Source organism: Pisolithus orientalis, assembly GCF_024613125.1.
Source record: "Pisolithus orientalis strain OTSU chromosome Unknown F5J12scaffold_5, whole genome shotgun sequence".
Taxonomy (NCBI): Eukaryota; Fungi; Basidiomycota; class Agaricomycetes; order Boletales; family Pisolithaceae; genus Pisolithus; species Pisolithus orientalis.
Window position 1 is genome coordinate 150,105 of NW_026260786.1, and position 27,715 is coordinate 177,819.

The 27,715-nt window shown below is 47.5% G+C and overlaps 2 protein-coding genes across 2 annotated transcripts; one reads left to right on the forward strand and one right to left on the reverse strand.

The window, feature by feature from the left end:
• Nucleotides 1-84: 84 nt before the first annotated feature.
• Nucleotides 85-9,848, forward strand: F5J12DRAFT_780461 (Fph type histidine kinase; the record flags this gene model as incomplete). Its single annotated transcript, XM_051742476.1, is given in 43 exon segments — nt 85-114; nt 138-186; nt 209-335; nt 389-852; nt 1,001-1,010; nt 1,036-1,194; nt 1,250-1,689; nt 1,753-1,917; nt 2,045-2,653; nt 2,761-2,932; nt 2,982-3,183; nt 3,257-3,370; nt 3,401-3,524; nt 3,722-3,765; nt 3,938-4,096; nt 4,148-4,229; nt 4,317-4,505; nt 4,525-5,160; nt 5,294-5,415; nt 5,456-5,622; nt 5,676-5,789; nt 5,921-6,007; nt 6,030-6,087; nt 6,121-6,215; nt 6,274-6,346; nt 6,393-6,431; nt 6,484-6,519; nt 6,578-6,956; nt 7,005-7,084; nt 7,134-7,170; nt 7,219-7,294; nt 7,347-7,380; nt 7,426-7,607; nt 7,663-7,865; nt 7,912-7,992; nt 8,073-8,122; nt 8,196-8,219; nt 8,272-9,248; nt 9,303-9,324; nt 9,383-9,453; nt 9,503-9,540; nt 9,593-9,728; nt 9,785-9,848. The coding sequence occupies 43 exon segments, from the start codon at nt 85-87 to the stop codon at nt 9,846-9,848; spliced, it is 7,020 nt and encodes a 2,339-aa protein (XP_051602910.1).
• Nucleotides 9,849-24,759: 14,911 nt separating this feature from the next.
• Nucleotides 24,760-26,164, reverse strand: F5J12DRAFT_889477 (uncharacterized protein; the record flags this gene model as incomplete). Its single annotated transcript, XM_051747333.1, has 4 exons — nt 24,760-25,395; nt 25,450-25,671; nt 25,733-25,939; nt 25,997-26,164. The coding sequence occupies 4 exons, from the start codon at nt 26,162-26,164 to the stop codon at nt 24,760-24,762; spliced, it is 1,233 nt and encodes a 410-aa protein (XP_051602911.1).
• Nucleotides 26,165-27,715: the final 1,551 nt, after the last annotated feature.

Consider the following 27,715-nt stretch of genomic DNA (forward strand, 5'->3'; position numbering starts at 1 on the left):
TTTTGTCCTCGTGACCGCGTTGGGGAGGAACACCGGGGTTACTTTCCATTTTAAGAAGGTACGGGCGGCGACGCGCCTCTGCACATGATTTGGGCCAACTACACACGCGCTGTTGTAGACCCAACTTGCGTGTCCAGATAATCCGCCAAGCTGTCTCGCTCAACGTCCTCGCCGTCTCCACCATCGGTAAATACTTCTGCGCGGGCAGACCCTGCCAGGAGACAGTTGGGCGTGCGGCCATTGAAACGCCGTCCAGGCTCATCCGAAGCGTCTGCAACAGTGCGAAATGTCAGCCATGTAGACTTGAGCTCCACTTATCACGCCGGATCATCTAGGTGAGTCGTTTTGCTTTAGCACGGTATGGATGTTTCTCACCACGTTTGGACAGTAATGATTCTGACACGGATAACTCGAGCGACGACACTGACCGCGAGTTGCCTCTTGTTCGAGGGCGCCGTCGGTCATTCAAGTCTTCGCGACAAGACGTCATGGAAAACGTTAGAAGAAAAAGGCGTCAGCAGTCCCCGCCTCTGCGTGCCTCGAGTCCTATTCCTGCGGACTACACAGGCGAGCAGTTGCAAAATGGCCCCTCACCCCATCGGATCTCGTTTACTCGATCACGTTCACCCCACATGCGCGCGAGCAACTCTAGCCAAGGGGTAAACACCCAACCCGGCGGCGGTGCTGCACCTTTCCTGCGTCACAAAGTGCATGCAACTTTCTATCATCTTTTTCCCGCTGCAATTACTGTACAATTCGCCGTACCCTTCTTGGCCACCAGGCTCACATTTTCTGCAAACACTAAGGCATTGACGGAGTCTTTTGTGTTACTCGGTTCCTTATTTTTGGCAAGTAAGCAATTAGCACGCGCACACAAGCTTATAGACAAGTCAGATTGCTCTCTATTGTTGGGTAAGCAGTGCTATGCGTCGAGTGAGACACATCCTGACAAGTTTTTCTTTTTCTTCAGAAATAGACGTGCACATATTTATTTGTATAGTGTACACCGTGTGGGTGCATACGTCACCTGTCCAGGTCGAAAGGTTCCGCATCGGTTTCACCAAAAAAGGATGACGGTAGACCATTGTCGCCCCGGACGGAACCTCGGGAGGGAAAGCGGAACAGCGGCATATCTATCCCATTAATGAAGCTACATCCCGGATTTGTCTGGATGAGCGTGCCAAAGAACTTCCGGTGAGGACTGTGAACCTTATTCTCGACCATTTTTGTGACCTAGTTTTTCGTCCAGGCCATGCCCGGACGATGGTGCCTCGACTGGCTTGTTGTTGCCTCCCCTCATCGCCGTGTCTCTTCTGTTGTCTGCCATACGCAAAGCTGCATCCCCTGAATCTGGGCTTTTGCCTCGAGGATGGCTTATCGAAGCCCCTCGTGTGCTATCGAAAGGCCAATCGTCTCTTTCGGTACTCGATGCTCTTATTTTGTCAAGACGGAGCCTAGTTGACTACGCGGCACTCTGTTCGTTCATCCTCGTGGTCCAAATCCTTGCCTCCTCATGGTACGAGGCACGCTATCGCCGGCACCGGAGTGTCCCCGAGGGAGAACGGGGTTCGGTACCTCGCAGTGAGATGCGCCGCACTTGGCTGTACTCAGCATTTGGTCTTGTATTTGTGCTAATCCTCCTAGCTGTGCGGTTCTTCCTCACACAGCATCACATCGCTATTTGGCAAAGTCAGTGGGTTGTTTTGCTTGCTTGATTTCCTCGGATCTGTTTCATATTTCGCGAACGAACAGATATTAGTTACCCCGAGATCATCATAGGGTCTGTCTTCTATCAGTTTACCTTGTACGTTGCGCTTCGGAATGGCTCATGGGGGTTTCACATTGGGCGAGTTGGCCTTGGTTGCCTTTGGGGGGCTGGCTCTCGGAACGGAGTTGCTCGGTCTCACCAGGACCAAAGTGAGTTCTTATGCGGCGCTTTACCTATTTTTACTAAGCAGCAGTGGAGATCTGGCCCAGGACCACGCCCTTCATCAAAACATACCGTCTTCCACGCCCCTTCTGATATTCCAGATTGCTCTCATAGGGGGATCTCTCCTCACTGGATTCCTGCTATCACCGCTTCTTTTCCTATCTCGCCACATAGCCCAACGTCCTGTGCGTCGTCTTCGGTTTCCACAGGAGAAGCCTAAGCACAGGCGAGCACTTGCTGCAGGCTTCTACTTCGGTACAGTTGTTATCGTTGCAGGGCTGATCGGATCGTGGACATGGTGGAACTTGGGTAGGCGAGATCCATGGCTCTGGGCGATTTTCTGGATTCTGGAAGGCAAGAAGAAATGGACTCGCCCGCTCCTCTTGGCGTATTGGGCACTCGTAGGAAGCATCAGTGTTGCTGGTTGGAATCGCCAACTGTCAAGATCTCGGAAGAAGTACTGGCCACGGAATACTTCCGTACACTTAGGGGAGAATGTGACTCAAGCAGTTCCGGTTGGTGCCACGTCGAGTCAGAAGGGCGCCGAAGGCGTGCCACTAGGTGGTCCCTCTGGGGCGCTGGGTCTCGCTTTCCCTCAGCTTCCAAACGGCACGCAGGTAGCGACTGATTTGTTGGATGCCGCGGACAAGCATGTCCCAACGTTGGGTGTCAACGCACGTCGCAAGTTTTTCCATGGACTGGCAGTAGCAATGTTTCTGCCAGGTGTGGCTGTTGACGTCAGTCATTTTAATTTTACTTGTAACCCTGAATCCACTCTTACCTAAAAGCATAACTATAGCCTGCGTTCACGCATCTTTCATTCAGTGCAGCCTTTGCCCTGTTCATATTTGCGGAATATGTGCGATACTTTGCCGTCTATCCGTTTGGAGCTGCTGTCCATTTGTTCATGAACGAGTTCTTGGATCAGAAGGATAGTGGGACGGCGATTTTAAGCCATTTCTATCTCCTCACTGGTTGTGCAGGGTCTGTTTGGCTTGAAGGGTGAGTGTAAGTGTGGCCATTTCAATCCATCGTCAGCTGCTCCCCACAGACCATCTCAACTTGATCAGTATACTGGCATCCTCGCGTTGGGCGTAGGCGATGCGATGGCTTCGATCGTTGGTAAAAGGATTGGGAGATACCGCTGGTTTGCGGGTTCTCCCAAAACGGTGGAGGGTAGTATGGCGTTCGTGTTTTCCCTGGTTATGTGTGCGTGGTGTCTCCGTCTCTTTGGATTGGTGGAAGATTTTTCGGTGAGCTTTTTTATTTTAAATTTTTTTATTTGACTTGCCACGAATCTCATTTGATGATGGGCGATCGATGCAGATGTTACGATATGCTGCGGTGGTGACGTTGGTGTCGGTGTTGGAAGGGTTGACTGACCAAAACGACAACTTGACGCTACCATTGTACATGTGGAGTATGCTTGTAGTCGTAGACGTATGAGTGAGATGTCATTGCATGGACAAGGGTTACTGGAGACATGATGCATCCTCGCTTGTGCCCCTTCAAGTTGGAATTTCTGGAACCCCAGGGCCCCATGAGCCGGCCGGCGCTTCACGAGCGCGGAATGACGTCGAGGGCGGGCGGGCGTGTGGGTGGGGTGATTAGTCATCCCCTAATGGGCCCTCCAATATTACCGCTGTCCAGCCTCCGGGGCTGAGCAATACAGGTGACAGCAAACCACTCAGTCTCACCTACAAATCTACGCGGTGTCGATTTATCCTCCTCCTAACCCCCCCGTTCCTAGTGCCATCTGCACTCGGTTTGTCCCCTCTCTTTTGTATTCAGCACTTGCGCCGTTTGTCACGCTTACACACCGGGCTCCACCCCAGGTGATGAGAGCACTTTTGATCGTCGCGCTAGCACAGATCAGAGTTGATACTTGCACGGCCTAACCCCCGCAGGTATAGACGAAACACTATGGAAGACACACCCACGTCGAACACCGCAGGGAGCTCTAAGCTTCCTTTCCCTGCTCTACGGACTTCTTTCCCCGTTCTGCAGGATCCGACCTTCCAGATGCCTGTTCTGCGCCTACCCCAATCCCGCGAACGCGCTCGCATACCTTCAAGGCCTGCCACTGCCTCCATTGTCGAAGGAACTCCATCTTTTGTCCTCCCGGATCCATCGGCTTCGGCCACGTCTTCTTCGGGTATGCAACAGGTATGCACGTGCCCCATTTTACACCTTTTTGCCCCATTTCAACCGCATCAGACCTCGTCTAAGCCTCCTGGCTGCACACGCTTCGTCGATACCGAAACGTCGGAATCCGGTGGCCATTCAAATGATTCGAACGGTATGCAAGCTTATTTGTGTACCTGCTTTCTGGCTCGTTGATTTCCCCCGTGCCCTAACGTGACGCAAAAAAACAAAACAAACCCAGATTCCACCTCAAATTGCGAGAGCAGCACCTCTGCACTACCGCGTGGTTCTGATTTCAGATCTGTTGATTCTTACAACTCCGACTACGACTGGGTGTCCTTCATGTCAGCCTATGCTTCTGGCCAATGGAATCCACACAAGACGCCAAATCCTCCTCGTGCTGCTGTCGAGGCACCGCTGCGTAATGAATGTCCAGGCGTCCGTTGCAGACAGCTCCACCTCCTCACCTTCGGTACTGAAAGCAGCAGCACCCGTCGTTGCCCAATCGCCCTCAGATTCACTCATCTCTGGGTACACAATCGTATCCTCCCCAGTGGCTGATTCCGCACGTGTGGAGGATTCTCACAGCATCAGTCATGAAATTTCGCAAGCCAACCCTGCATCAACACCTGACAAATTTGTTTCGAAACTCGCTCCACCTGCGGCGTCGCTAGTGGGGCGCCGCTTTCGTAAATCACTGAATGACATAAGACACTCCACGGGCGGTCAATTGATGCAGCTGTCCCTCGATGGCGCTCAGAACTTCAGTCCGGACGCTACCACTGCCGCTGCGACGATGCGAGTCGCTGCTGCGAGAGTAAACATTTCGCCGTTGGCTTTGCCATCGCCAGAGCATGAACTCACTGATCCAATGCGGGGGGTGCATGCTGCCATTCCTGGATCCCATCCACCAGCGTGTAGTACACCGATGAGTCAGTCTACACCAGGCGGTGGTCGTAAGACTCGCCTTGGTAGTTTCTGGGAAGGTACCCAGGATGTTGGTGAGGATGTAGAACGACTGTCCACAATTCACGGTTCAAATTCGAACTCACCCTCCCGATCTGAGGCAGACGAAGCTACACCAGGTACATCTTCAGCTGACTATTCTCCGTGGTCGTCCCTTCCACAACCGGCGACTGCCCCTATCAGCCGTTCTCCCGAGGGTCACTCGGATGAAGATTACTTTACTGTGGCTAGCGCACGCACCTAATTCTTTAGAAACGCACCACCGAGGTCCTTCTGGAGAAGTACCGAGCCAATGGCAAGATTATGTTACTCTCCGCCGGGATTCTGAGCCTAGTGATCTGAATGTCACGACTGTTCCCGCGTTGCCTCGTAGAGTATGCCTCACGCGACAGACTTCCTCTCCGCTGCCGGAAGCGATCGCTCGAGATAGACTACTTCCCGGAGGCCGTTCTGTGTCTGACACAGTATCTGGCTATCGCATTGGGACGGGCGGCCAAGGAAGAGCAGATGTTCGCAGAGTTGGGTTACTTGGCTCCTCCGAATCCTCCGGACGAACTCGAGCGCCGGAGGGCTCTATACAAGTTCGTCGCTCGGTTCCATCTGCGTTTTGCTAATAATCATAGTGTCGGCTTAGGTTCAACATATGGAATACAGCCCCCGATATTAACTTCGATCGGATTGCACACTTGGTCAAGCTGGTGTTCAATACCAAGATTGTGCTGATTTCTCTTCTGGACGGTACCGAGCAGTATGTAGTATCTGATAATCATCGTGCTAGTATTGACACTTTCCCGGAAGATGGTTCAAGTCGCAATGTCTGTGTCAACGGGTTAATTACATCTGTTTTGGTTTCTAATTAAGTACTTCATTTTGTGTCAGGTGGTACGCAGTTGGAGCGATGCCCCCGCGTTATGTCATTCTGTGCCCATGCTGTGCTACAACGGTAAATCACTATCACTTTAGGTGGTAAGTTACTGACAATTAATAGGTGTGACGAACCCACAATTGTGCTGGATACACATACGGATTGGCGATTTGCTAAGAATGTGAGTCAAGCTTGCAGTATGTAATAAATACAGCTTACATCCCGTAAGCCCCTTGTTATCGGGCCACCATATGCGCGGTTCTATGCAGGAGCTCCACTGCGAACGCAGGACGGTTATAACATCGGCAGGTAGTTTGCTTGTTCATACTCTTTACGCTGATGCAGATCGAATCGCTGCCCGGGGTAGTTTGTCGCTTATGGACGACTCCCCTAGATCAGATTTCACCCCCCGACAACGCCATACCCTTAAGGAGTTTGCGGTAGGTATGTTATTTACAGTGTTCGTTGTTCTTATTGCGTTCACAGGCGATTGTAATGCGTGAGATGGAGCTTTGGAGAGACAAAGTAGGTCGAAATATTCTGCCGGAAGAGAGTTTACTGATTACTATTGCACAAGATCCAACTTCGCATAAGAGACAAAATACAGACCTCCGTGAGTAACTACCTTTATTTTATTGGGTATCTAAGCTTTTTTTTTTTTTTTTTGGCAGATGGAACATTTTAGCCGCGAATGTCTGGAGATTGACCAGGGGGAGTCCCGAAAACCAGACATCTTCACGTCTCCGTCGATGGACAAAGTATATGATCGCGCAGCTAAATTGGTCAAACGTACTTTGGACGTGGAGGAGGTCCTGGTCATGGACGTTTCACATTGTGAGGTGTTGGAGACGCTCAATTCTGAAGCGACCGTGTCAGTAGTCATGCACCACGGAAATTCGCAAACACGAGCGTCCTCGCGGACACTCACTGCTGATGAACAAAGCAAGCTTAATGCGTTCTTCAAGCAGTACCCCGATGGCAAGATTTCCGAAGGAATACTGCCTGTTTGCTTCCGTCCCTTTATTCCGACTCATATACAATATGCTCTGAGTGAGTGTCTGGTCCATCTCAATAGATTTTATCTGAACCTTCCCGGAGCTGTCCCTGTCTTTAATATTGACAAACGCCCGTTTGCTCTTATATGCGCATACAATGCATCTGATCCTTCACGGCGTTTCGTAAGTCAGTAGCCTGGTCTGAATGGCCGTCACTCATAGCTTTAACCAGCTGGAAGGCCACGAACTATCTTACCTACGTGCTATAGGTAAGTGTCCATACGTTATTTAAAACGGTACCTCATTCAATTTTGCAGGAGTGATCATCTTATCTGCAGTATTAAAACGGAGAATGATGCTTGCGGACCAGGCGAAGAGCCTGTTCATCTCAAAGTGAGCTCGCGCCCCTTCGATAGTAATTTTTAACTTCTCACCGGAATTGCAGCATTTCTCACGAGTTACGGACACCACTTCATGGGGTAAGTGGGACATATGGGAAGGATTTTCATGCTAACGCAATACAGATATTGGCTGCTGCTGAACTTCTTGCCGATACCCCATTGAACCATGGCCAAACATCGTTTCTTCACACTGTCCACGCCTGTGGTACATCCCTTGTGGAAACAGTAAACCACGTGCTTGATTTCACAAAATTAAGTGGCAATGTAAAGTCGGGAGGCGTCGACAACGTTATCACACGTAGCAGGTAGCTGATTCTAGTTGTGTTCCCTTTCACCTCTGACCGTTCGCCTGGGGTTTAGAGTTGATCTTGAACAGCTCGTGGAAGAGGCGATTGATGGATCATGGATTGGCTATTGTGCACGCGCTTCGGCACTACGAGAATCTGAAATCGGCAGTGTTTACGCTCCGACACTAGATCACCGAACCTCCAGCGTGATGAGTGCTCCCTCATCAGCCCAGAACGTTGAGATAGTGGTGGACATTGACCGTCGGAGAGGGGCAAGTACAGATTTAAGTAATCTCACTCGAATTTGACCTCGCTTTCGCAGGGGTGGACATTGAAATGCGACAAGGGTGGCATACGACGAGTTTTAATGAACTTGTTTGGGAACAGCCTGAAATTCACATCAGTGCGTCGATGGTTGTTGACAAGTTCCTTGCTTGACTGAGGTCTCGTAGCGCGGTTATGTGCATGTCTCCCTCCGTCAAGCGTCGCCTCCGGAAGATGCCAATAACAGGACGGTGAAAATTGAGCTTTGCGTGAGTGACACGGGAAAGGTGAGGCAGCCTTGAAACCTCTTATCGCATGTTTTTACCTATTCTTGGACCGTAGGGAATTAGCCAGAACTTCCTGAAGGTAGGAGCGCTTACACCGAAAGATGGTTTTTCTTGGCCTGACAACACTGCAGAATCACTTGTTCCACCCATTCTCTCAAGAGAACCCCTTGCAGACTGGGACTGGACTTGGTCTCGCTATTGTACACAGCATCGTGCGCTCCCCAAGTGTAGCGGGCAAAGTGGAGGTCGTCAGTGAAGAGGGTGTGGGAACGGAGATTAAAGTTGTCTTCGAGGCGGAGACCTTGGACGAACTGAACAACCTACAAGAGCCCTTTGTGTTCGACGATCCCGAGAGACCACCAGTCCTATCGCTTATTGGATTCAAGAGACGCGGTCGCGGCACTCAGCTGTTGCACGACGTTGTTTGCAAATATTTGCGAAGTTGGTGGGGATTCCCCTTGCGCCACGAGGGCGAAGAGCTCGGTGACATTGTTGTCGTCAACGAGGACCCTTCTCCGGTTGTCACCGCTTTGGAGAAGATGGAGACATCTCGATCCTTTATCATCTTGTCCTCGAGTCGGGGTAGTCCTCGTGTGATTGGCGTATGCAATGCATATGAGAATAATGGAGGCTTCTGCCGAATCGTGCACAAGCCTGGTGGGCCTTTCCGGTTGCGAGCTGCTCTTAAGCAGTTGCTTAGAGCCAGGCACCGACGTCATCAACGAATCGCCAGCCACAGTAGCGCGGTCACAACAGAAGAGGATACTGTCTCGCTGCATTCCTCCATGCTTGTGGACGATTTCTCAGGGTCTGAAAGGCGTCGGCGAGGAAGCATGGACGTGTGGAGCACCAATCCCCGCTCGCCGCCCGCTCCACCCATGTCTAGCCCGGAGTTGAGTAGTTCGACCGCTGTCGATTCAGAAAGGGATTCAGCGTTTCAAAGTCTGGACATCGATTCAAATGTGGTGAATGACATGAACGCATCCGTTACATGTGGCATCAACGAGACCATACCCCAACAATCAGCGAGTCCCACGACTGGAGGTTCAACGCATCAGGTGAAAAAAGTCTTAGTGGTAGAGGACAATAGCGTTCTTCGCAACTTGCTGTATGTTTTTTTTATCATCTTCTGATACGTTTCTACTGACCTGAGATTGTTTAGAATCAAGTGGCTGACGAAGAAGGTGCGTAAATGGATGCGGTTGGAAAGAATGGTTGAACTGACAGTTCCATTGATTGCAGGGTTTTGACTACCGAGAAGCAACGGATGGCCGTCAAGGAGTCGATGTTTTCAAGTCTGAGGGTCCGTTTGAGTGAGTATTAGAGCCTCATATTACGATCTGTTACTCACTTTCATTTCAGCGTCGTACTTCTGGATTTATCGATGCCAGTTCTGGACGGTAAGGTGCTTTTTACGTTGCTTTCTACTAATAATTGATTCAACCTGAACAGGAGTCGGAGCCACCGTGGAGATCCGGCAGATTGAACGCTCGCAAACTGCACAACGTTCGTGCGTCATCCTCGCTCTGACTGGGATGTCCTCCCTGGAAGACAAACGAAAAGCATTTGAGGCAGGCATGGACGGCTAGTATGCTGCCTTTCTCTACTGATTGTAGCAAGCACCCTGTTGACATCCTTTTCCAGTCTTGTCAAACCGGTGGCTTTCAAGACTCTTGATGACATGTTCCATAATTTGCACCTTTCGTGACCTATGCAAGTGCAATCTCGGTTGCCTGCTTTGGGGCCCTGCGACCCGCTCCCAGCTCTTCCGTGCGTTCGACTACCTTTCGACCCAGCTTGCCTGTTTCCTGCTAGGAATAGGTTGGCGGCAAGCGGGCTTTCTCTCCACCATGGACGAAGCATCACCACAGCGTAATTGCTCACCAGCACTTCTGTTCTTCCCTCCCCCCCCCTCTCTCCCCGGACATGCGCCGTGACAACACAGCAGGCGTGGCATGTATGCACATCTTTCACATACCCTTCACTCACGATTTCGAACTGGTTACTTTTGTTGTTGTCAATATCTCATCCCTGTGTCGTATGCCTGTACTATGAAGAACTGCTATTACATAGAGGTATCTTACACGTGTCGACTTTCATTTATGACTTTGCTGTTAATGATCATACGTACTTGCATACTTGGAATCAAAAGCGAAATTAGACTGGTAAGGGGAGCAATCCGACTCGAAGAGCGACTCATATGAAACCGAGTGTGTAGTTAGGTCGCTCTCGATTATTACTTCCCTGTTCCTTTGCCTTCTTGTGTGGCGGATTGCTTCGGGTAGATCTTTACCTATTACAATACACTTGTTCATACCAAAAGCCCTCCAGGCGCTCCTGGACGCTACAAGTACAAACACAAGTAGAGAAGTACATAACTAAGTAGTTTCATGAGAGATAACCCTGCGTCATGTTACAGGAGGCTATGTATATGGCTAGAGAAAGACATAGTCTAACAGGAGTGCTTGCATATATTGCAACTACGAGAAGTAGGCAGTGCGGATCATCCATTTGTTCTTTCTAAGCTGTTGTTAGAGATGGCATTAGGTGGTGTAAAGTTCAATGCTATGGAGAGGTGTTGTAAGTGACCCAGCATGAACTGCCATCATCACTGACATCAACCTGTGCACCACTGTCCATTATTGCACAGAGGCACAGGACAGGGCAAAGAGCAAAGACAAGAACACTTGCCTTATCAGTTAGTTGAAGTGGTAGATTTGAGGAAGTCTTGTTGTTGTCTTGTTAGATGAAAGAACAGTAGATTGTTTGATGGGGAGTAAGGCAGAAATCCCTGAGTTTATATACATGTAGCTGCATGCACAGACCAGTAATGTATAAGGAAGGAGCTACAGTAAAACTACCGTATAGAGAATGGAATAGCAGAGAATGCTATGGAATATGACATATTATATGATGTCATAGTGGAGTGGATGATAAAGCATGTCACATGACACACACATGTATCAAAATGTGTAAGTCTAGAGTCAGAACTATTAAGATATTTCCAACACTCCCCCTCACTCTAGAATGGGAGATTAACAAGTCCCATTGACAAGCAATTAGTTTCAAATTTTTGCCACATCAAAGATTTAGTAAGACCATCTGCTTTTTGTTTGTCAGTCTAAATGTATTCAATACTGAACAAACCATCTTGGACACATTCTCAAATGAAGTGCCACTGGATGTCAATATGTTTTGACTGTCCATCAGAAACTGGGTTCTCAGCGATAAAGCAAGCACCCATATTGTTGCAGTATAGAATGGTCTTTTCTGTTTTAAGTTTAAGTTCATCAGATGGCATATGGAGCTATTTGATTTGATGTGCAGCATCACAGAGTGCCATACACTTGGCTTCTGTAGAGGAGAGCATGATTGTCTTCTGTTTATGTGATCACCAAGAAATGAGAGATGTTCCAAGGAACATGGCATAACTGGTTGTTGAATGTCTTGTATCTTTATTCAATGCCCAATCAGAGTCTGCAAAACCAAAAATCCATGACTTGAGTCCTGAATAATAAAGCACCATTTTTGGAGTAGATGCAACATAGCAAACTATGTGCAACACTTTATTTCAATGATCCTCTGTGAGATTTGCCATATACTGGCTCATGTGTATTACTGCAAAAGTGATATCAGGACAAGTTCTGAGAGCCATATAGAGTAATGACTCTATAATAGATTGATATTGAGAATGGATTTGGGAAGTGGCTTGGTAATCTGATGGTGCCTTTTCCAGTTGATATCCTGATGGTAATGGAGTGCAAACATTTCTTGCATTCTCCATTCCAAAACATTTGATAACCTTTTTGATATAGGGAGTCTGATCTAAATAGATCTCCCTCTTGGAGCAATCTCAGTGAATTTGGATTCCAAGATATTCTTTTACTTCTCCAAGGTCTCAGGATTCCCATTTCTTCATAAATTCTTCTTTCTTGTCTTTAAGAAGATGTTTGTCTGATCCTAGAAATAGTCCATTGTTGACATAGACGAGGAATATGATGATGCCAGCTTTTGAAGAAAAGATATAAATTCCAGTGTCCACTTTTGAGTGTATGTAGCCCATGCAAAGTAGAGAAGCATGAAGGGCTTTATTCCATGCAAGTGCTGCTTGCTTAAGGCTGTTGTGAGTCAAAGTGAGGTTCAGTGGTGAAAACCAACCAAAACCAACACAAAAGACAATGAAAGCGAGTGGTGGTGTGCCTATGTGGTACCTAGATGGTAGAACCTGTTCTTTGGGAGGGTTTTTGCGAGCTACAACACTCAAAGATGAGTGCTGAGGGTTGGGGGTGCTCCTGATGAAGAGGGAGCAAGAATGTGATAGAAAGTGATAGGGTAGACTGCTGTCAGCCTACAGAAGGATGGATGGTGACTTAATTCAATGTCCTAAGCTGTACTGAGCTCAGGGAGGGCTTGGAGTGAAGTATATGGGTGATAGATGATGATAAGCAAAGTAGATGATAGCTAGACCCTTAATAAAGTCTCAACTATCGAAGCTGATGAATGGTTTACTGAGAGATGATAAATTGTGAGCAAGAGGGGCTCTCTGATGTCTTCTTTTTTTTTTTTGCTACCTAAGTACAGTGACTTATATACAGTACAGGGGTGTTGCCTATGGAAAACAAGGTGCAAACACTTGGTAAGTGATTGGTAACTGATGAGTAAGGAATGTAAGTGATGGGTAATCATCTTGGAAAGTATTGGTAAGCATTGGTAAGGATAAGTAAGCCAAAAAGCGAAGAATCAGTAAGCAAAGTCAAAAGATTGGTAAGTATTGGCAATAGGTGAGTCAAAGACTGTCAGAATGTCACAGTATGAGTCAAGAAATGTCAGGAACTGGGAAAGTGCACTGGAATCACATTAGGGGGAGGCTGTGCATGTCACATCTCGAAGAGATCACTTCTAGGCCAAAGTGGGATGACAGAGAGGCAGTGCTGATCTGATGCTGATACAGTACATCCAAAAGCGGACAGGGTGAGTCAGATGTCAACAGGGGTCAAGCTTTGGGGGTCTGTGGGGTGACAGGGGCATAGGGGATTGCAACTTTCCCCCCCAAACCATCCTCTCAGTGAAGCAAATAAAAACTTCATGAATGAGGTTCTGTTGGAAGAGAGGATGAAGGGGGAGCATCTTCTGCTGTATCTTGCAACAAGGAGGCAAGATGTGCATCATACTCATCATGGATGCGATCAGGGAGAGTGGAGAACAGTAGATTATACTGTAGCTGTCGCAATTTTGAAAGAATGACGGATGAGACTGGTATGAAGACGTTGCAGGGGGCAGGGAGGAAGGATCCATATGCTTCTTGGACTGGAGAGACTGAAACGACCACATAAGACCTTTCCAAGCGAATGACAGACCTGAGGCGACCAAAGAATGTCCTCCTGGAGGTCATACTGACAAAAAGAACACACTGTCCAAGCTGGATGGGCTGAGAGGGGGCAGATGAGGGTGGGATGTACCAGGATGCTTCAGGACGGAAGCTGGTAGGAACTCCTGGTAGATATATGTAGCCATGGTCCCTAGCAAAGGGGACAAGTGAAATGACTGATGTGGAGGCAGCCATATCAGAAGAATTAGTGAAATGAGTGTCTTTTGGAGGGAGTGCTGTAGAAATGTGTGGAGTGTGCAAATCCTTTCCAATCCTGGAAGGTAGGATCGTGTGGCTGAGCACTACAAGCGAGTGTGGGAATGGTTTCGGTGTCTGCAGAACTGGTGGAGATACGTTGAAAACCGGAATGCCGTACATGGGTGCTTAAGAATTTTATTGGTGCTTAACTTGCCTCCTCCTTTTTCTTTGGCATTGACAACTTGTTCTTGTGTGAGGGATGACTGCCAACATTGCTGGCTGTCCTTCTTCGCATGAGGGCTATGGTCTTCACCTCCATTCATCAGCTACATCCATGTCCACCTCACCAAACACCTTTGGTGTGTGACACTGTAAAGGGCTCTAAGCAGCCAATACACCTTGTGTTCTTGACCCTTAACTTGAAAACCTTCTGGTTGCTCCATATATATTTCTTCATCAAGATTTCCATAAAGGAAAGTGGTTTTGACATCCAGGGCTTTGGTTTCCCAATTTCTTTGGGCAGTGAATGCAAGTAGAATTCACATGGTTTTGAAGTGAGCCACTGGGGGGAAGGTATCTTCAAAGTTGGTTCTGAATTCTTGTGTAAAGCCTTTAGCCACAAGATGAACTTTGTAACAACCATTGCTTTTGATAGCAAAAATCCATCGACACTTTACAGGTTTCTAATCTCTGGGGAAATCCACTAGAGTCCATACTTGTCTTTCTTCAATAGACTTTAATTCATCCTTCATATTGTCAAACCATTTCTTTTGTAAATCCAGAGATAATTTTAAAACATCTTTGTAATGCTCTGGTGATTCTTTGATCCAAGTGGCAAGAGCAAATTCAAAAGGATGCATCTCTGCCTGTTGATCTGGCATTCCTTTTGGAGATTCCAGAAGTGGAGTTAAGGGAGATAAAGGAGAAGGAGGAGTAGTATGTTGTGGGTGTTCAACCCACTGCCTTGGAACCTGAGGAGGTTGCATGGCTGGTGGTAAGACCAGTGAAGGTGGTCTTCTCTCCTCTGCATGTCTCCAAAGAGCTTCTTGTCTCTCCCAAATATTATGTTCCGCATTTTGGATCCATTGTTGAGCTTGATTGTGGTTTTGTTGAGTGTCCTGTTCTATTTGGACAGGTGGTCTGTCACCATAGATATTATCTGGTCTAGAGACAGGAATAAATCTTCTTTTTGGATGAGGTTCTTGATTCTCCATTTGTTCAGGATTTGCTCTCCAAACATTACATGAGTCACCAGGAATAGGATAAGGCTGGTGAGGATGTTGGAGAAGTTGAGGGTTGACTGGTGGTGCAGCAGCAGGTGCTCTTCTTGGTTGGTGAGCTCTAGGCTGGTCTACAGCTCTATTCTGCTGTGGGTTTGGTTGTGGAGTAGGTGGATGAAGTGGTTGAGGTTGATGAGGCCTCAGTTGGATCTGATCAGGATCCAGTAACAAATATAGGCTTTCAGAGTTGGAGGATGATGATGATGAGTCATCTTTGGAATCAGGGGCAAAGGTCTCAGTCTTTGAATCTGAGCAAAAAGGAAATGAGTCTTCTACAAATTTTGCTGTACAAGAAATAATGATTTTTTGTCCATGGAGAAATCAATAACCTTTGGTATTGGGTTCATATCCCAGAAAGACCATTTCTACAGTGTGAGGTTCCAGTTTATCCTTTTGTTGTTCTTTTGGAACCCAAACAAAATGTCAAGTCTGGGCCTACTCCAACCAACTCCAATGCTGGATGAGGTCTGGGGAGAGGTTTGGAAGCAAGTCCAACAGAAAGATCAGGACTCTGGCTGGCAGAGTGTTGGCAAGAATGAAGTCTGCCAAAGGTAAGGGTGGAGCAAAGTGAGGGTGTCAGGTTTAGCTTGTGCACTACCCCCTTGCATGATCTCAGCCCTCATATTTCAGAGGGGGAGTACAGATGGACAGTTGGAGGTAACTCTGACAGGCAGAAGATGGAGACAGAGGGAGTAGGAACTAAGTCAATATTTGTACTGAGGAATGGTGGAGTATGATACATGCTTTTATACTACTACAGAGGTACAGTAACTGGAATTGGAACTGACATACAGAGACCCAGAAATTTTCAAGTAAAACTTTCCAGACAATGAATGAAGGGTAGACAGAGGACATATGAATGGGTAACATAGAACATCCAGAAAAAGAAACAGTCCAGGCACTGGACCATGCAGTGTGCACACTGCAGAGTACCTGACTGTGAGCTGTCAGGGAGGAGTCTGAAGGTAGTCACATGACCCCTCAGAGAATGGTCCATTTGGTCTGGTAGGAGAGCAGTACAAGTCCAACAGCAGTCAGAGTGGAGATGACTCATAAATGTCAGGGGGTGGGTGGAGTTGGTGTGGAGTGAGCAAATGACCAGTGGAAAGGGGTGTGGAGTGAGTGAGGACTTAGGAAGAATGCACAATTATGACAGCGCCCCCCCCCTTAGGGCCTGAACCCCTGAAGGCCACATGTATGAGACAAGATCAACACGAGTCGATCATTTGAAACCATTTTGATGCCTTGAGGATAATGGCTTTAGCCACAGTGGAGCTCCATTGCAGTCTGAGGAACTGCTTAAAAAACATGTGTTAGGGTACTGAACCTTCGTCCTTTCTCCCCATCATCATGTCTTCCCAGCACCAGAGCAAAACCCCCCAGCCAACCCCTGGTCATGTCCATGACTACTCCCAAGTTGTGGACGATGAACTGGTCATCCTTACTGACAACTCCACCAACACTGAGTGGGAGAAGTCCATGGAGAAGGTGTGCTGATGAGAGGAGACTGAGCAGAGAGAGAGAGAGCGCAAGGCCAAGTGTGAGGAGGCCAAAAGGTGGAAGGCAGAGGAGGAGAGGTTGGAGGCAGAGCAGAGGAAGAGAGCAGAGGAGGAAGAGGAGGCCCAAAGGAAGAAGGCAGCAGAGGAGGAGGCAGAAAGGCAGAGGCAGAGGGCCTCTGAGGAGAGGGCCCAGGCCAGACAGGATGAGGCCACACAAAGGTGAGTGGTGGAGTACTATGAGTCAGGCAGAGCTGACTCACAGCTCTACCTTTCTTAGACTATGTGGCATGGTGTATGATGTCAACACTGCCCAGAGGGTCCCTGGGACCTCTGTGGTGGTCACCACAACCAGGCAGCCCCCCTGTACTTGCTGTGTAGTGAGTCTGACAGCAGGGCAGTGCAAGCCAGGACAAGGCAAGACCAGGGCCTGTGTGCCCTGCCAAAACAAGAAAAAGGTGTGTAGTTGGACAAAGGAGGACACGGTGGCAGGGCCCTCATGGAAGAGAGCAGGGACAGGAAGTTCCTGAGGGGAGAAGAAGAAGAGGTCATGAGGGAAGGGGAAGGAGAGAGTGACAGAGATGGAGGAAGTGGATGATGAGCAGGAGGTAGGCAGTGTAGATGAGGAGGAGCCAGAGACACTGCATGAGGGACCCTCAGGAGTGGGGGCCTCTTCCTGGTGGGTGGAGTGGGAGTGGGAGTGGGAGTTGCAGGCTGCAGAGAGGTATGCAGTGTAGGGAGCCATATACTCCCTGAGGCTGGAACAGGAATCTGTCACTAAATTTTGCAGGCCTCTATGACAAACCCATTTCAGAATTTTTCCTGCTTGTGTCCTTGTGTTTCCTCCTGACCCCTGTCACCTTCAGAGTTCCTACCAACCTTCAGCATGTCACTCAGTCATCAAAATGCTGATCCAGAAATTCTGCATTTGCACAGAGTCACCCAGAATTCAACAGCTGTGCCACCACTCAGCCACATCACCAGTCATCTGTGCCACTTACCTCTAAAAAAAAAAAACTCTGGTTTCCCCTGTTGCCCTAAATTCCACAAGCTGGACTTCATGTCAGTATGCTATGCTTTGCCCTCCTGTGCTGCTCAGCTCCACCTCCCACTGGTATGCATACTCTTGTTCTGTTGGAAGATACCCCTTACCATTGTCCTGTTCTTACTCTTGTCTACTACCCACCAGACTATTTCATGTGCATCTGTATTTTGCTGACATCTGACATCCATTCCTTTATTTTCTGGTCTTTTAGTTTTTCCACCCCACCTTACTCCAACTCATACCTACTTCCCTTGTACTATATAATTCCACCAGGATGTTGGAAATAGACCACCCATCTTTTGGAGTCACTATCCAAGTCATTCACATGTCTAGGTGTTCAAAGTGTCTGCTGCATACTCTGCATCTACTGTGCCTTCTGCATTTCTGTGTCTCACCTCTGTGTCTCACAAGTCTTGGAAATACTTCTTCATGCCAAGGTTGTCACTTGGAATTTCACAAACAAGTCTACTCATACCTAATTCACCTACATCTCTGCAGAATTATATTCTGTGCCCCACATTCAACTCCTCAATTGACTCTACTATTGTATTCTACATCTCCTTCCTACTCAGCACCCCTTGGGTCAAGCCTAGGGATTACCCTGCAGCTTCCCCCCCCCCCCCTAATTGCACGCTACCCAGAGGTAGTGTCCCACATTGTTTTGGAGCCCACTGCGAGGGGTCTGTAGATCTGGAAAGGAGATCCTTATGACCCACTTGTCAAAGAACTGAACTTGAAGAGCTCCTAGAGCCCTTCCACAGACTATCTATTTCTTCATCAGAAATCTTAATCCCAGTAGCTGATCCCAGTGATATTTCAGAGTCACACTCGTCAGACTCAGATCTTGGTTTAGACGAGATCTTTTGGAGCCCAGAGCCCCCAGCATTTTACCCAGCATTTCCAGGAGGTTTTGACTTTGACAAACCCTTTGATCCTCCAGCAGAGTGTCAAGAACTTTTGCCTCTCTCAGAACTAACCTCTTCTTCATCCTTGTTATCTAGTAATTCCAAACTTGCTGCCAAACAACTTCTTATCCCTTTGCAATTGCTCACTTTAACTCCCACTATCATTTCCCCTGCCCAAGTTCCCACTCAGAATACCTCAGTCACCCTGCTCTTAAATTCTGCATCCATTTGCATAATGTCTGGAGCTAGAGACATGCCACTCAGGGGCTCTAACAAAGCCCCAAAGTTTTCTAGTCATACTGAAGACATCACTTGCTACCTTGAAGACATCAAACAACTCTGCATTGAAGCTGGCCTTGACACTGGAAAAGATAAAATCCACTGGGCCATCCATTATGCCAATCACAATGAGGTGGAATTTTGGTCCACCTTAGACACTGCAACCGACAGCTTCAATGACTGGGATGTGTTTTCCAAAGAACTCCTGAACTACTACCCAGGTGCCTCAGTGAAAGATCATCACTATACCAAAGCCAACCTCGAAACCTTACTCTACCATCAAGTTCAGAAACCTATGGGATCACTGGAAGATCTTGGTAAATACATCTGGGAATTTTGACACATCCTTGGCCTCATCCAGAAGAAGAAGAAACTTCCTGATGACTACATCAATGAGAAATTCCTTGAGGGGTTTCCCCTGAGGTTCTGGAATTCCTTGCTCATGTGATTGCAACTTTCTGACCTAGATCATGACATCAATGAGCCTTGGGAGTTCGATCTGGTCTACAAGCACACTAACTACCTGCTCAGCAGAGCAAAATGAAATCTCCCTCAGCCTGATTCTTTGGCTTTGTTTCCCCAGAACTCTGCACCCCCTTCTTCATTGACTGTTCCCACTATCTTAAAATGCAAGTACGTACAAGTTGCCCAGCAACCTGCTTCTGCCCCACCTCCACAACAAGGTCAAGAAGGCCAATTCCATCATTCCTTCGATCCATGGTGTTTCTTCTGCAGAAGCACTGATGGTCACTGCACAGCAGAGTGCACACTGTGTTGTGAATATGTACAAGCCAGGAAATGCACCCTGATAGGGGGAAGAGTATTTATGCCTGATGGTTCTGACATTCCTAGGATGGCCACTGGCCAAAACTTTAAAGAAAAGATCAACAACTTCCTCACCATGTGCGACTCTATCATCGCCTCAGCAAACCTTGTCTCTGTACAATGTCCTAGCCAGTCATTGAACTCATCTTGAGGACATGATACCCCACCTCATCTTGTCAGCATGATGTTCTTCACTAATGAAGAATCCACAGAGTTTCAGGTTGACTTACATCCCTCCTCCTACCTAATTGACGAAGAACTAGAGAGTAATGCCAATGAAGAAGACCAGTGTGCCCTGGCGAGAGCTTATGCACAAGTAGAAGAATTGAAAAATAATATCAAGAAGAAGAAGGTCGCTTGTTTCAACAGTGTAGATATTCTGGCCCACCATCCATGAAACCCTGTGACAAGTCCAGCACCTGCTAGTGTGTCAACTGCCCCCAGGACAGTCATTAATTCCACACCAACCAATTCCATCCCTTCTACAGAGATCCCAGCCATTACTAAAACTCCAGTCATCTCTAGTCCCACAGATCTCTGGAAATCCAAGCCTATGACAAATTCTGCACCCCAATTTTGTGATCAAAGTGGTTTCAATGAAGCAGCAGCTACCAAATGACTCATAGACCAAGTCTTAGATGCAAAGATAGAAATTTCCACTAAAGATCTCTTAGCCATCAGCCCAGAGATTCACAAGCAGGTTAGAGAGCTAGCCATGATGAAGAAGATAACCATTGGGAGCTTAGAAATGGCATTGGACGCTTCTGCCTCTGCTACCTGGGCATCCTACAAACAGTATTGGGTCAGAGACACAGAAGGGAAGTGTGTGGGCCTCGCTACTGCACCATTATGCACTGTTGATGGCATCCTAATGGACAAACTTCATGTTGAATGTATCCTGGACAGTGGATGTCAGGTAGTGGCCTTGCAATGGGAGTTGTGGGAAGCCTTAGGGGCCCCCCTCTGTACTGACATGACTATGACTTTGGAGGCTGCTAACCAATCCAAAGAAAGCACCCTTGGGGTCATAGAGAATGCCACCTTGTGCATAGGAAACATTGAGGCCCTTCTACAAATCCAAGTCATCAACCATGTGCCTTTCAGCTTACTGCTCGGTCAACCCTTCTTCTGCCTACTCTCCAGCATCCTCCATGATTTCCCTGATGGAGAACAGTCTCTAGAAATCTGCGACCCTAATTCCAGGAAACAAGTTTTAATCCTGACATGACCTCACAACAGACTGCATCCCCTTCCATGTTTCGTAAATTCTGAAGATGAAGAAGACTTCTTCACATGAAAACAAATGTGTCACCATATGAAACAGCCTGAGCAGCATTTTTAGTGTTGGTCGATGACTTGTCTGGATTGCAAGGAGGCCACAATAATCTTTTCTCTGTGTGTTCTCTCTATGTTTCTGACCCTCCTTTATTACCTTCGAAGACTACTACCCATTTGCCTACAGACACTTTCAAAATTTCTGCTGTGGCATTTATCTATGATTTACAAAGCAACAGTACACTCCCTGTCGATCCCTTTGATGCTAGTTCTGTCTCTCCAACTGACCCTTTCTTATTTTCGACTGCTACTACTGTTTCTCCACTGACAATCTCTGCCTTATGCTCTACTTATCAGCTTGATCCTGTTTATCATGTCTTAAAGTACAAACCTGTAGCAAGGAAGGTGAGGCCAGTACCAATGTTGATGCCAGCAGAATTCCAGGTAGAGCATTGGGAGGCCAAAGACCCACTTGTGGATCTGCCTGTTTTACCTACTCATCCCCCACTGTTCGTGCCAGGTTCCAGGTTTACTCAGGAAAGAGCTGATGAGCTTGATCTGGACCTGGCAAGGTTCCTTTGGCCTACAGAATTAGACCTAGTATGATGGCTGGTCAAGACACATGAGGTTGCCTTCACTTGGGATGCTTCAGAAAGAGGGACCTTTCAAGAGGACATGTTCCCACCCTTGAAGATACCTATGCTAGCCCACAAACCCTGGGTCAAGCGAAATATTCCCATTCCCCCTGCTATTTTCTGTGAAGTTGTTAACATCATCAAGGAAAAGATTTCTGCAGGAGTTTATGAACTGTCTACCTTGTCCTATTGCTCAACATGGTTCTGCATAGTCAAGAAGGATGGGAAATCTCTGTGCCTTGTCCATGACTTACAACCTCTAAACACTGTTTCTATCCAGGACTCAGCCATTCCCCCCTTCGTCAATTTGATCACTGAAGCCTTTGCTTGCCATTCTGTCTATGGAATTTTGGATCTTATGGTTGGATATGATCATCACACCATACATGATGATTATCACGACCTCACTACCTTCCAAACTCCTATCAGTACTCTATGACTCACTAAGTTACCTATGGGCTACATGAATGCTGTCCAGATTTTCCACAGAGATGTCTGTTGGATATTGAAGGACAAGATCCCCAAAATAACCATCCTGTTCATCGATGATTGCCCAATCAAAAGTCCAAAATCCTGTTACCAAAATTCCAATGGTTCCTACCAGACAATCCCACAAAATGCTGGGATCAGATGCTTCATCTGGGAGCACCTACAGAACATCAACCATGTCTTACACCATCCACATCATGCAGGAGCTACCATCTCAGCAAAGAAATGCGTCATCGCTGCACCGTCTATCATAGTGGTTGGACATAAGGTGTTGTTTGAGGGGAGAATTCTGGATGAGGCTAAAGTCCAAAAGATTAAAGACTGGCCCTACTGCACAAATGTTACTGAAGTGTGTGGATTTTTAGGTCTTTGCTTGTATTGCAGGATCTTTATCAAAAACTTTGCTAAACATGCACGTCCCCTTGTCAAGCTGACCAAGAAAGATGTCCCCTTCAAATTCTGCAACAGACACAGAGAAGCCATGGAATATCTATGCCAGGCTATTGTCTTGTCTCCTGTGCTACATACTATCGACTACAGTTCCAAAAGGAAGGTCATTCTAGTGGTCAACACTTTGAATATTGCTGTAGGATACCTCCTCATGCAAGAGGGGGAAGATGAAAAACACTACCCTGCAAGGTTTAGCTCAATAACTCTCAATGACCATGAATGCCATTACAGTCAAGCTAAACTGGAGCTCTTTGGTCTTTTCTGCACTTTACACAACATCAGACTTCACATTTTTGGCATGCAGAATTTAGTTGTCAAGGTTGATGCATGATATATAAAGGGGATGATTAACAATCCCGACTTACAGCCCAATGCCACCATCAACTGCTGGATTGCAGGAATTCTTTTATTTGACTTTGAGCTCATACATGTCCCTGCACACAAGCATGCAGCACTGGATGGTCTTTCAAGGAGACTGAAAGCAGAAGAAGATGAGGATGGGGAAGAGGACTTGAGGACTGGATAGATGAGTATGGAGCCTTCGCTGTCAAGCTCTTGAACTGTAGGGAGGCCTGATTCGAGTCCCAGCCTTTCCCTTTGGAAATTCCAAGTACCTTGTCAGACTCACCTTCGGTCTTGTCACTGAGTCTAGGCATCTATTCCTCTGAACAAACCTCACTAAGTGTCTACAAGATGGGTATTCCATGCTTGGAGAAAGCGATCCAGAGAGAGGAGAGATTGAAAGTGGTGAAGGAATTTTTGGAGACAAAGAAGATGCCAGAGGGATTGGAGGAAGGGGAGTCAGAAAGCCTGGTGTGTCTTGCCACTCAGTACTTCATCAAAGGAGGAGAGCTGTGGAGAAAAGACCCTCAAGGGTGTCACCAACTAGTAGTTGCCCCTCACAAATGGCTTGGGATCCTTTGTCAGGCTCATGACAAGCTAGGACACAAGGGTATCTACTTGACCCACATGCATTTGCTGACTCATTTCTGGTGGCCTATGCTAGAGCAGGATGTCTGCTGGTATGTTAAGTCATGTCATGAGTGCCAAATACACCATTTGGATTGCATACATATTCTGCCAGTCATCGCCATCCCTGAGCCCCTATTCTTTAAAGCATATATGGACACATTCTTAATGCTGAAGTTGAATGGATTTTGCTACATCACCCAAGCTTGCTGTTCACTCACTAGTTATCCAGAGTGGGCTATGCTTCACACAGAAACCAGCAAGACCATCAGAAAATTCATCTTCAAGCAGATCCTGTGCCATTGGGGTGCCATTGCAGAGATTGTCACAGATAATGGGGAACCATATGTTCTCGCTCTCAACTGGCTCTCTGGGACCTTCAGTATTCATCATGTACACATTTCTCCTTATAACTTGCAGGCTAATGGAGTTGTCAAACAGCAACATTTTGATGTAAGAGAGGTGATGGTAAAAAGTTGTAGTGGGGAAGCATTGAGGTGGTCAGAAGTAGCCCCTGCAGTATTTTGGGCAGAGAGGGTTACGGTCCACAAGGCAACTGGGTTTTCTCCATTCTATATGGCTCACAGTGTTGAACCCAGACTCCCTTTTGATCTGGTTGAAGTGACATTTTTAGCCCCTTTCAAGGTGGGATTTTACTCGACCACAGACCTCATTGCTCACCATGCTTGCCAACTCCAGAAATGCCTGGAGGACCTTGCTTGCATCCACGATCTGGTCCTAAAATCCCACTTTGCCTCAGCCAAGGATTTCATCAACTGTTTTGCATGTTCTATCAAAGACTTTAACTTTGAACCAGGGTTGCTTGTCCTCATGTGGAATTCCCATATCAAACTGGAACTTGACTGGAAAACCAAACTGTGCTACCTAGGGCCTATGATCATCATCAGATGCACTAAAGGTGGCTCATACATACTTGCAGAATTAGATGGCACTATCTCGAAATTCTGCTTCACTGCATTTCACCTATACTCCTATTTCCCATGGAATAACACTTGTATTGAAGTCACCCAGCTGACTGGTGCTTCCTCACAAGACCTGGATCATCTTGAAGATGATGCATTCCCAGACCCTCACTTGCTGGTGTCCCTTTGGATGAGTCAGATGAGTAGCCTGTCCTTCTCTCTACCTCCTTTCTTTTCTTCCCCTGTTCTTTCTTTTATCAATACCTGCTTCTTCTCTTGTATAAATTCTGCACTGCTCATGTGAAAGAGTCAAAAAAAAAAAGAGTCAAAAAATAAATTCTGCAACACTTCTTCCTTCAGAAGTCTTACTTTTCCTTCCCTTACTGTAGTACTAATACCAACACATGAAAACCTCTTACAAATTAGGAGCATATGACTACAAACAAAAAAAAAAAAAAATTCTGCAGACTCTAGTACACTATTTACAGGTTCTGGAGATCATCCTTCAACCTTTGCAGCTCCTCCCATCTAGCCCATGCAGTCTCGATCCAATGTGTTACCTGCCTTGCCAACATCTCCAGCAGCTGGTAGACCTGCTCCAGCTTGAATTCCTCATCCTTGGCCCTTGCCTCGAGCACTTGCAGATGCTCAACAATGTTTGCTGTTGACTGCTTGTGTGGGTATTCAACCTCCGGAATTTCCATGGCTGATGGAGTGTCGCTCTGGGCCATCACTTCAACATCTCCAGGTTTGTCCAGTAAACTGGTTGCAGTCGCAATGAATGGTTTGATCTCAACTTGCAGTTCATCGATTGGAAGTGATGCATGAGGATCATCAACCAGGACTGGTGAGGGCTTGGGTGCAGGTCTGGGTGTTGGAGTGGCTCTGTGGAAAAAGAGATGGGGTGTTGGCGAAGGATCACAAAGTGAAGGAGCTGGATCTGGTGAAGGCGAGCATGTGGGGGTCAGATCAGGCTGCCATTTTCGAGCCAGAATTTTCAGAGTAAGCTTCTTGACAGGTTTGGTCATGGGTTCTGATGGGGCCAGCTTCAAGGTCATAAACAATTTGACTCGTTTGTGGGATGGCCCTGCCTCCCCAATGGTACTGGAGTTCTTTCGCTGAAGGTGGCATCAACTTGTTCCCTTGTAGAATTTCACCTGTGCAGTACTCACCTTTCTCCCTACACCTTGAGAGCATGAGCACTTGCATTTTGCCTTCCTGCACTGTTTGCAGGATGCCTCTGGCTCCCCGACACACATGAGGTTTGCCTGGGCACATGTCTTGCAGGGCTCATTGTCCCCAGCTGCATGAGGTCCCTTTGTGGGTGGACCTGGTTTGCCATCACCCTTGTCATCATTGATGTCATCAGCCAGCTCATCCTCCTTGCTGGTGGCCTGCAGAATTTTCATTGAAGTCAGCATGTGTGCTTGGAGTTGTCAAGGTCATAGGGTGCACCTTCTGCTTCCCTTTTCCCTTGCTCACACTACCAGAGCCCTCCCCTGTTGAGTGTGCAGCTCCTCTTGACAGGTTTCCTTTGGTGTCTTCTGGTGCATGGTCTTGGCCCTCACCTCTTGCTACTTGGCCCCAGGTGTGCATGGATGGTGCCTTGGCCAACCTCTCAGCCTCCATCTGCGCTCTCTCCTCTACCTGCTCGTGGTAGTCCTTGAGAAGGTCATTGATGTTGAACCTATGCTACCCTTCTGGCCACCAGAGATCCACTATTGCTATCGCCCCAGGGATTGCCTCATTCTGCTGTATTGCAAATTCCTTGGTCATGTTGCATAGGTTGGCATCATGCACCTTCAGGATAGAAATCTTGTTCTCATCAATGTACTTCCACCACAAGTAGATCCCAGCCTGGGGATCAGTTAGCACATTGTGTTGCATGGGTCTCTAGCACACTCACCCAGGTCTAGTCCCAGTCCTCCACCCACTTGTATATCGCCTCTAAGCTCTCTTTGGGCTGTGGTGCTGTCAATTAGCACCCTAACGTGCCTTAATGCTGCTGCCAGCGAGGTGATGGCCTGGTCCCTCATGCTGCAAACTGGTTGCATGTTGTGGATTGAGTAGGCTTGCATGGCAAAGGTTGGGTATGGATTGGGTAGTGGATGTGGGTGTAGCTGGGGCATGGATGTTTGACAAGCGGTGAGACACCTTCCAAGCACATTTAAATTCTGCAGGGCCATCTTGTACACTGCAGAATTTCCCTCTGCATGAGGCAGAATTCCGACCATGCACCATCATTGTTACATAACATCTGCCAATATTCTGTGCTTGTCTCTGTCATGTCTCAGTTTGGTCTGACCAAGGATGGTCAGCATTCGAAGTTCCCAGGAGGTGTAGGGAGCTGTATACTCCCTGAGGCTGGAACAGGAATCTGTCACTAAATTTTGCAGGCCTCTATGACAAACCCATTTCAGAATTTTTCCTGCTCATGTCCTTGTGTTTCCTCCCAACCCCTGTCACCTTCAGAGTTTCTACTGACCTTCAGCATGTCACTCAGTCATCAAAATGCTGGTCCAGAAATTCTGCATTTGCACAGAGTCACCCAGAATTCAACAGCTGTGCCACTGCTCAGCCACATCACCAGTCATCCATGCCACTTACCTCTAAAAAAAAAAAACTCTGGTTTCCCCTGTTGCCCTAAATTCCACAAGCTGGACTTCATGTCAGTATGCTATGCTTTGCCCTCCTGTGCTGCTCAGCTCCACCTCCCACTGGTATGCATACTCTTGTTCTGTCAGAAGATACCCCTTACCATTGTCCTGTTCTTACTCTCATCTACTACCCACTGGACTATTTCACATGCATCTGTATTTCACTGACATCTGACATCCATTCCTTTATTTTCTGGTCTTTTAGTTTTTCCACCCCACCTTACTCCAACTCATACCTACTTCCCTTGTACTATATAATTCCACCAGGATGTTGGAAATAGACCACCCATCTTTTGGAGTCACTATCCAAGCCATTCACATGTCTAGGTGTTCAAAGTGTCTGCTGTGTACTCTGCATCTACTGTGCCTTCTGCATTTCTGTGTCTCGCCTCTGTGTCTCACAAGTCTTGGAAATACTTCTTCATGCCAAGGTTGTCACTTGGAATTCCACAAACAAGTCTACTCATACCCAATTCACCTACATCTCTGTGGAATTATATTCCATGCCCCACATTCAACTCCTCAATTGACTCTACTATTGTATTCTACATCTCCTTCCTACTCAGCACCCCTTGGGTTGAGCCTAGGGATTACCCTGCAGCTTCCCCCCCCCTAATTGCATGCTACCCAGAGGTAGTGTCCCACAGCAGAGGTGCATGAGAAGGCTGCAACAGCCTTCGAGAGGATGGCAAGAGCAGCAGAGTGGATGGTGGAGGCTGTGGAGCAGACAGCCAACAAGTGGGGGCTGTACCACAAGTGGGTGGAATGGGCAGAGATGAGG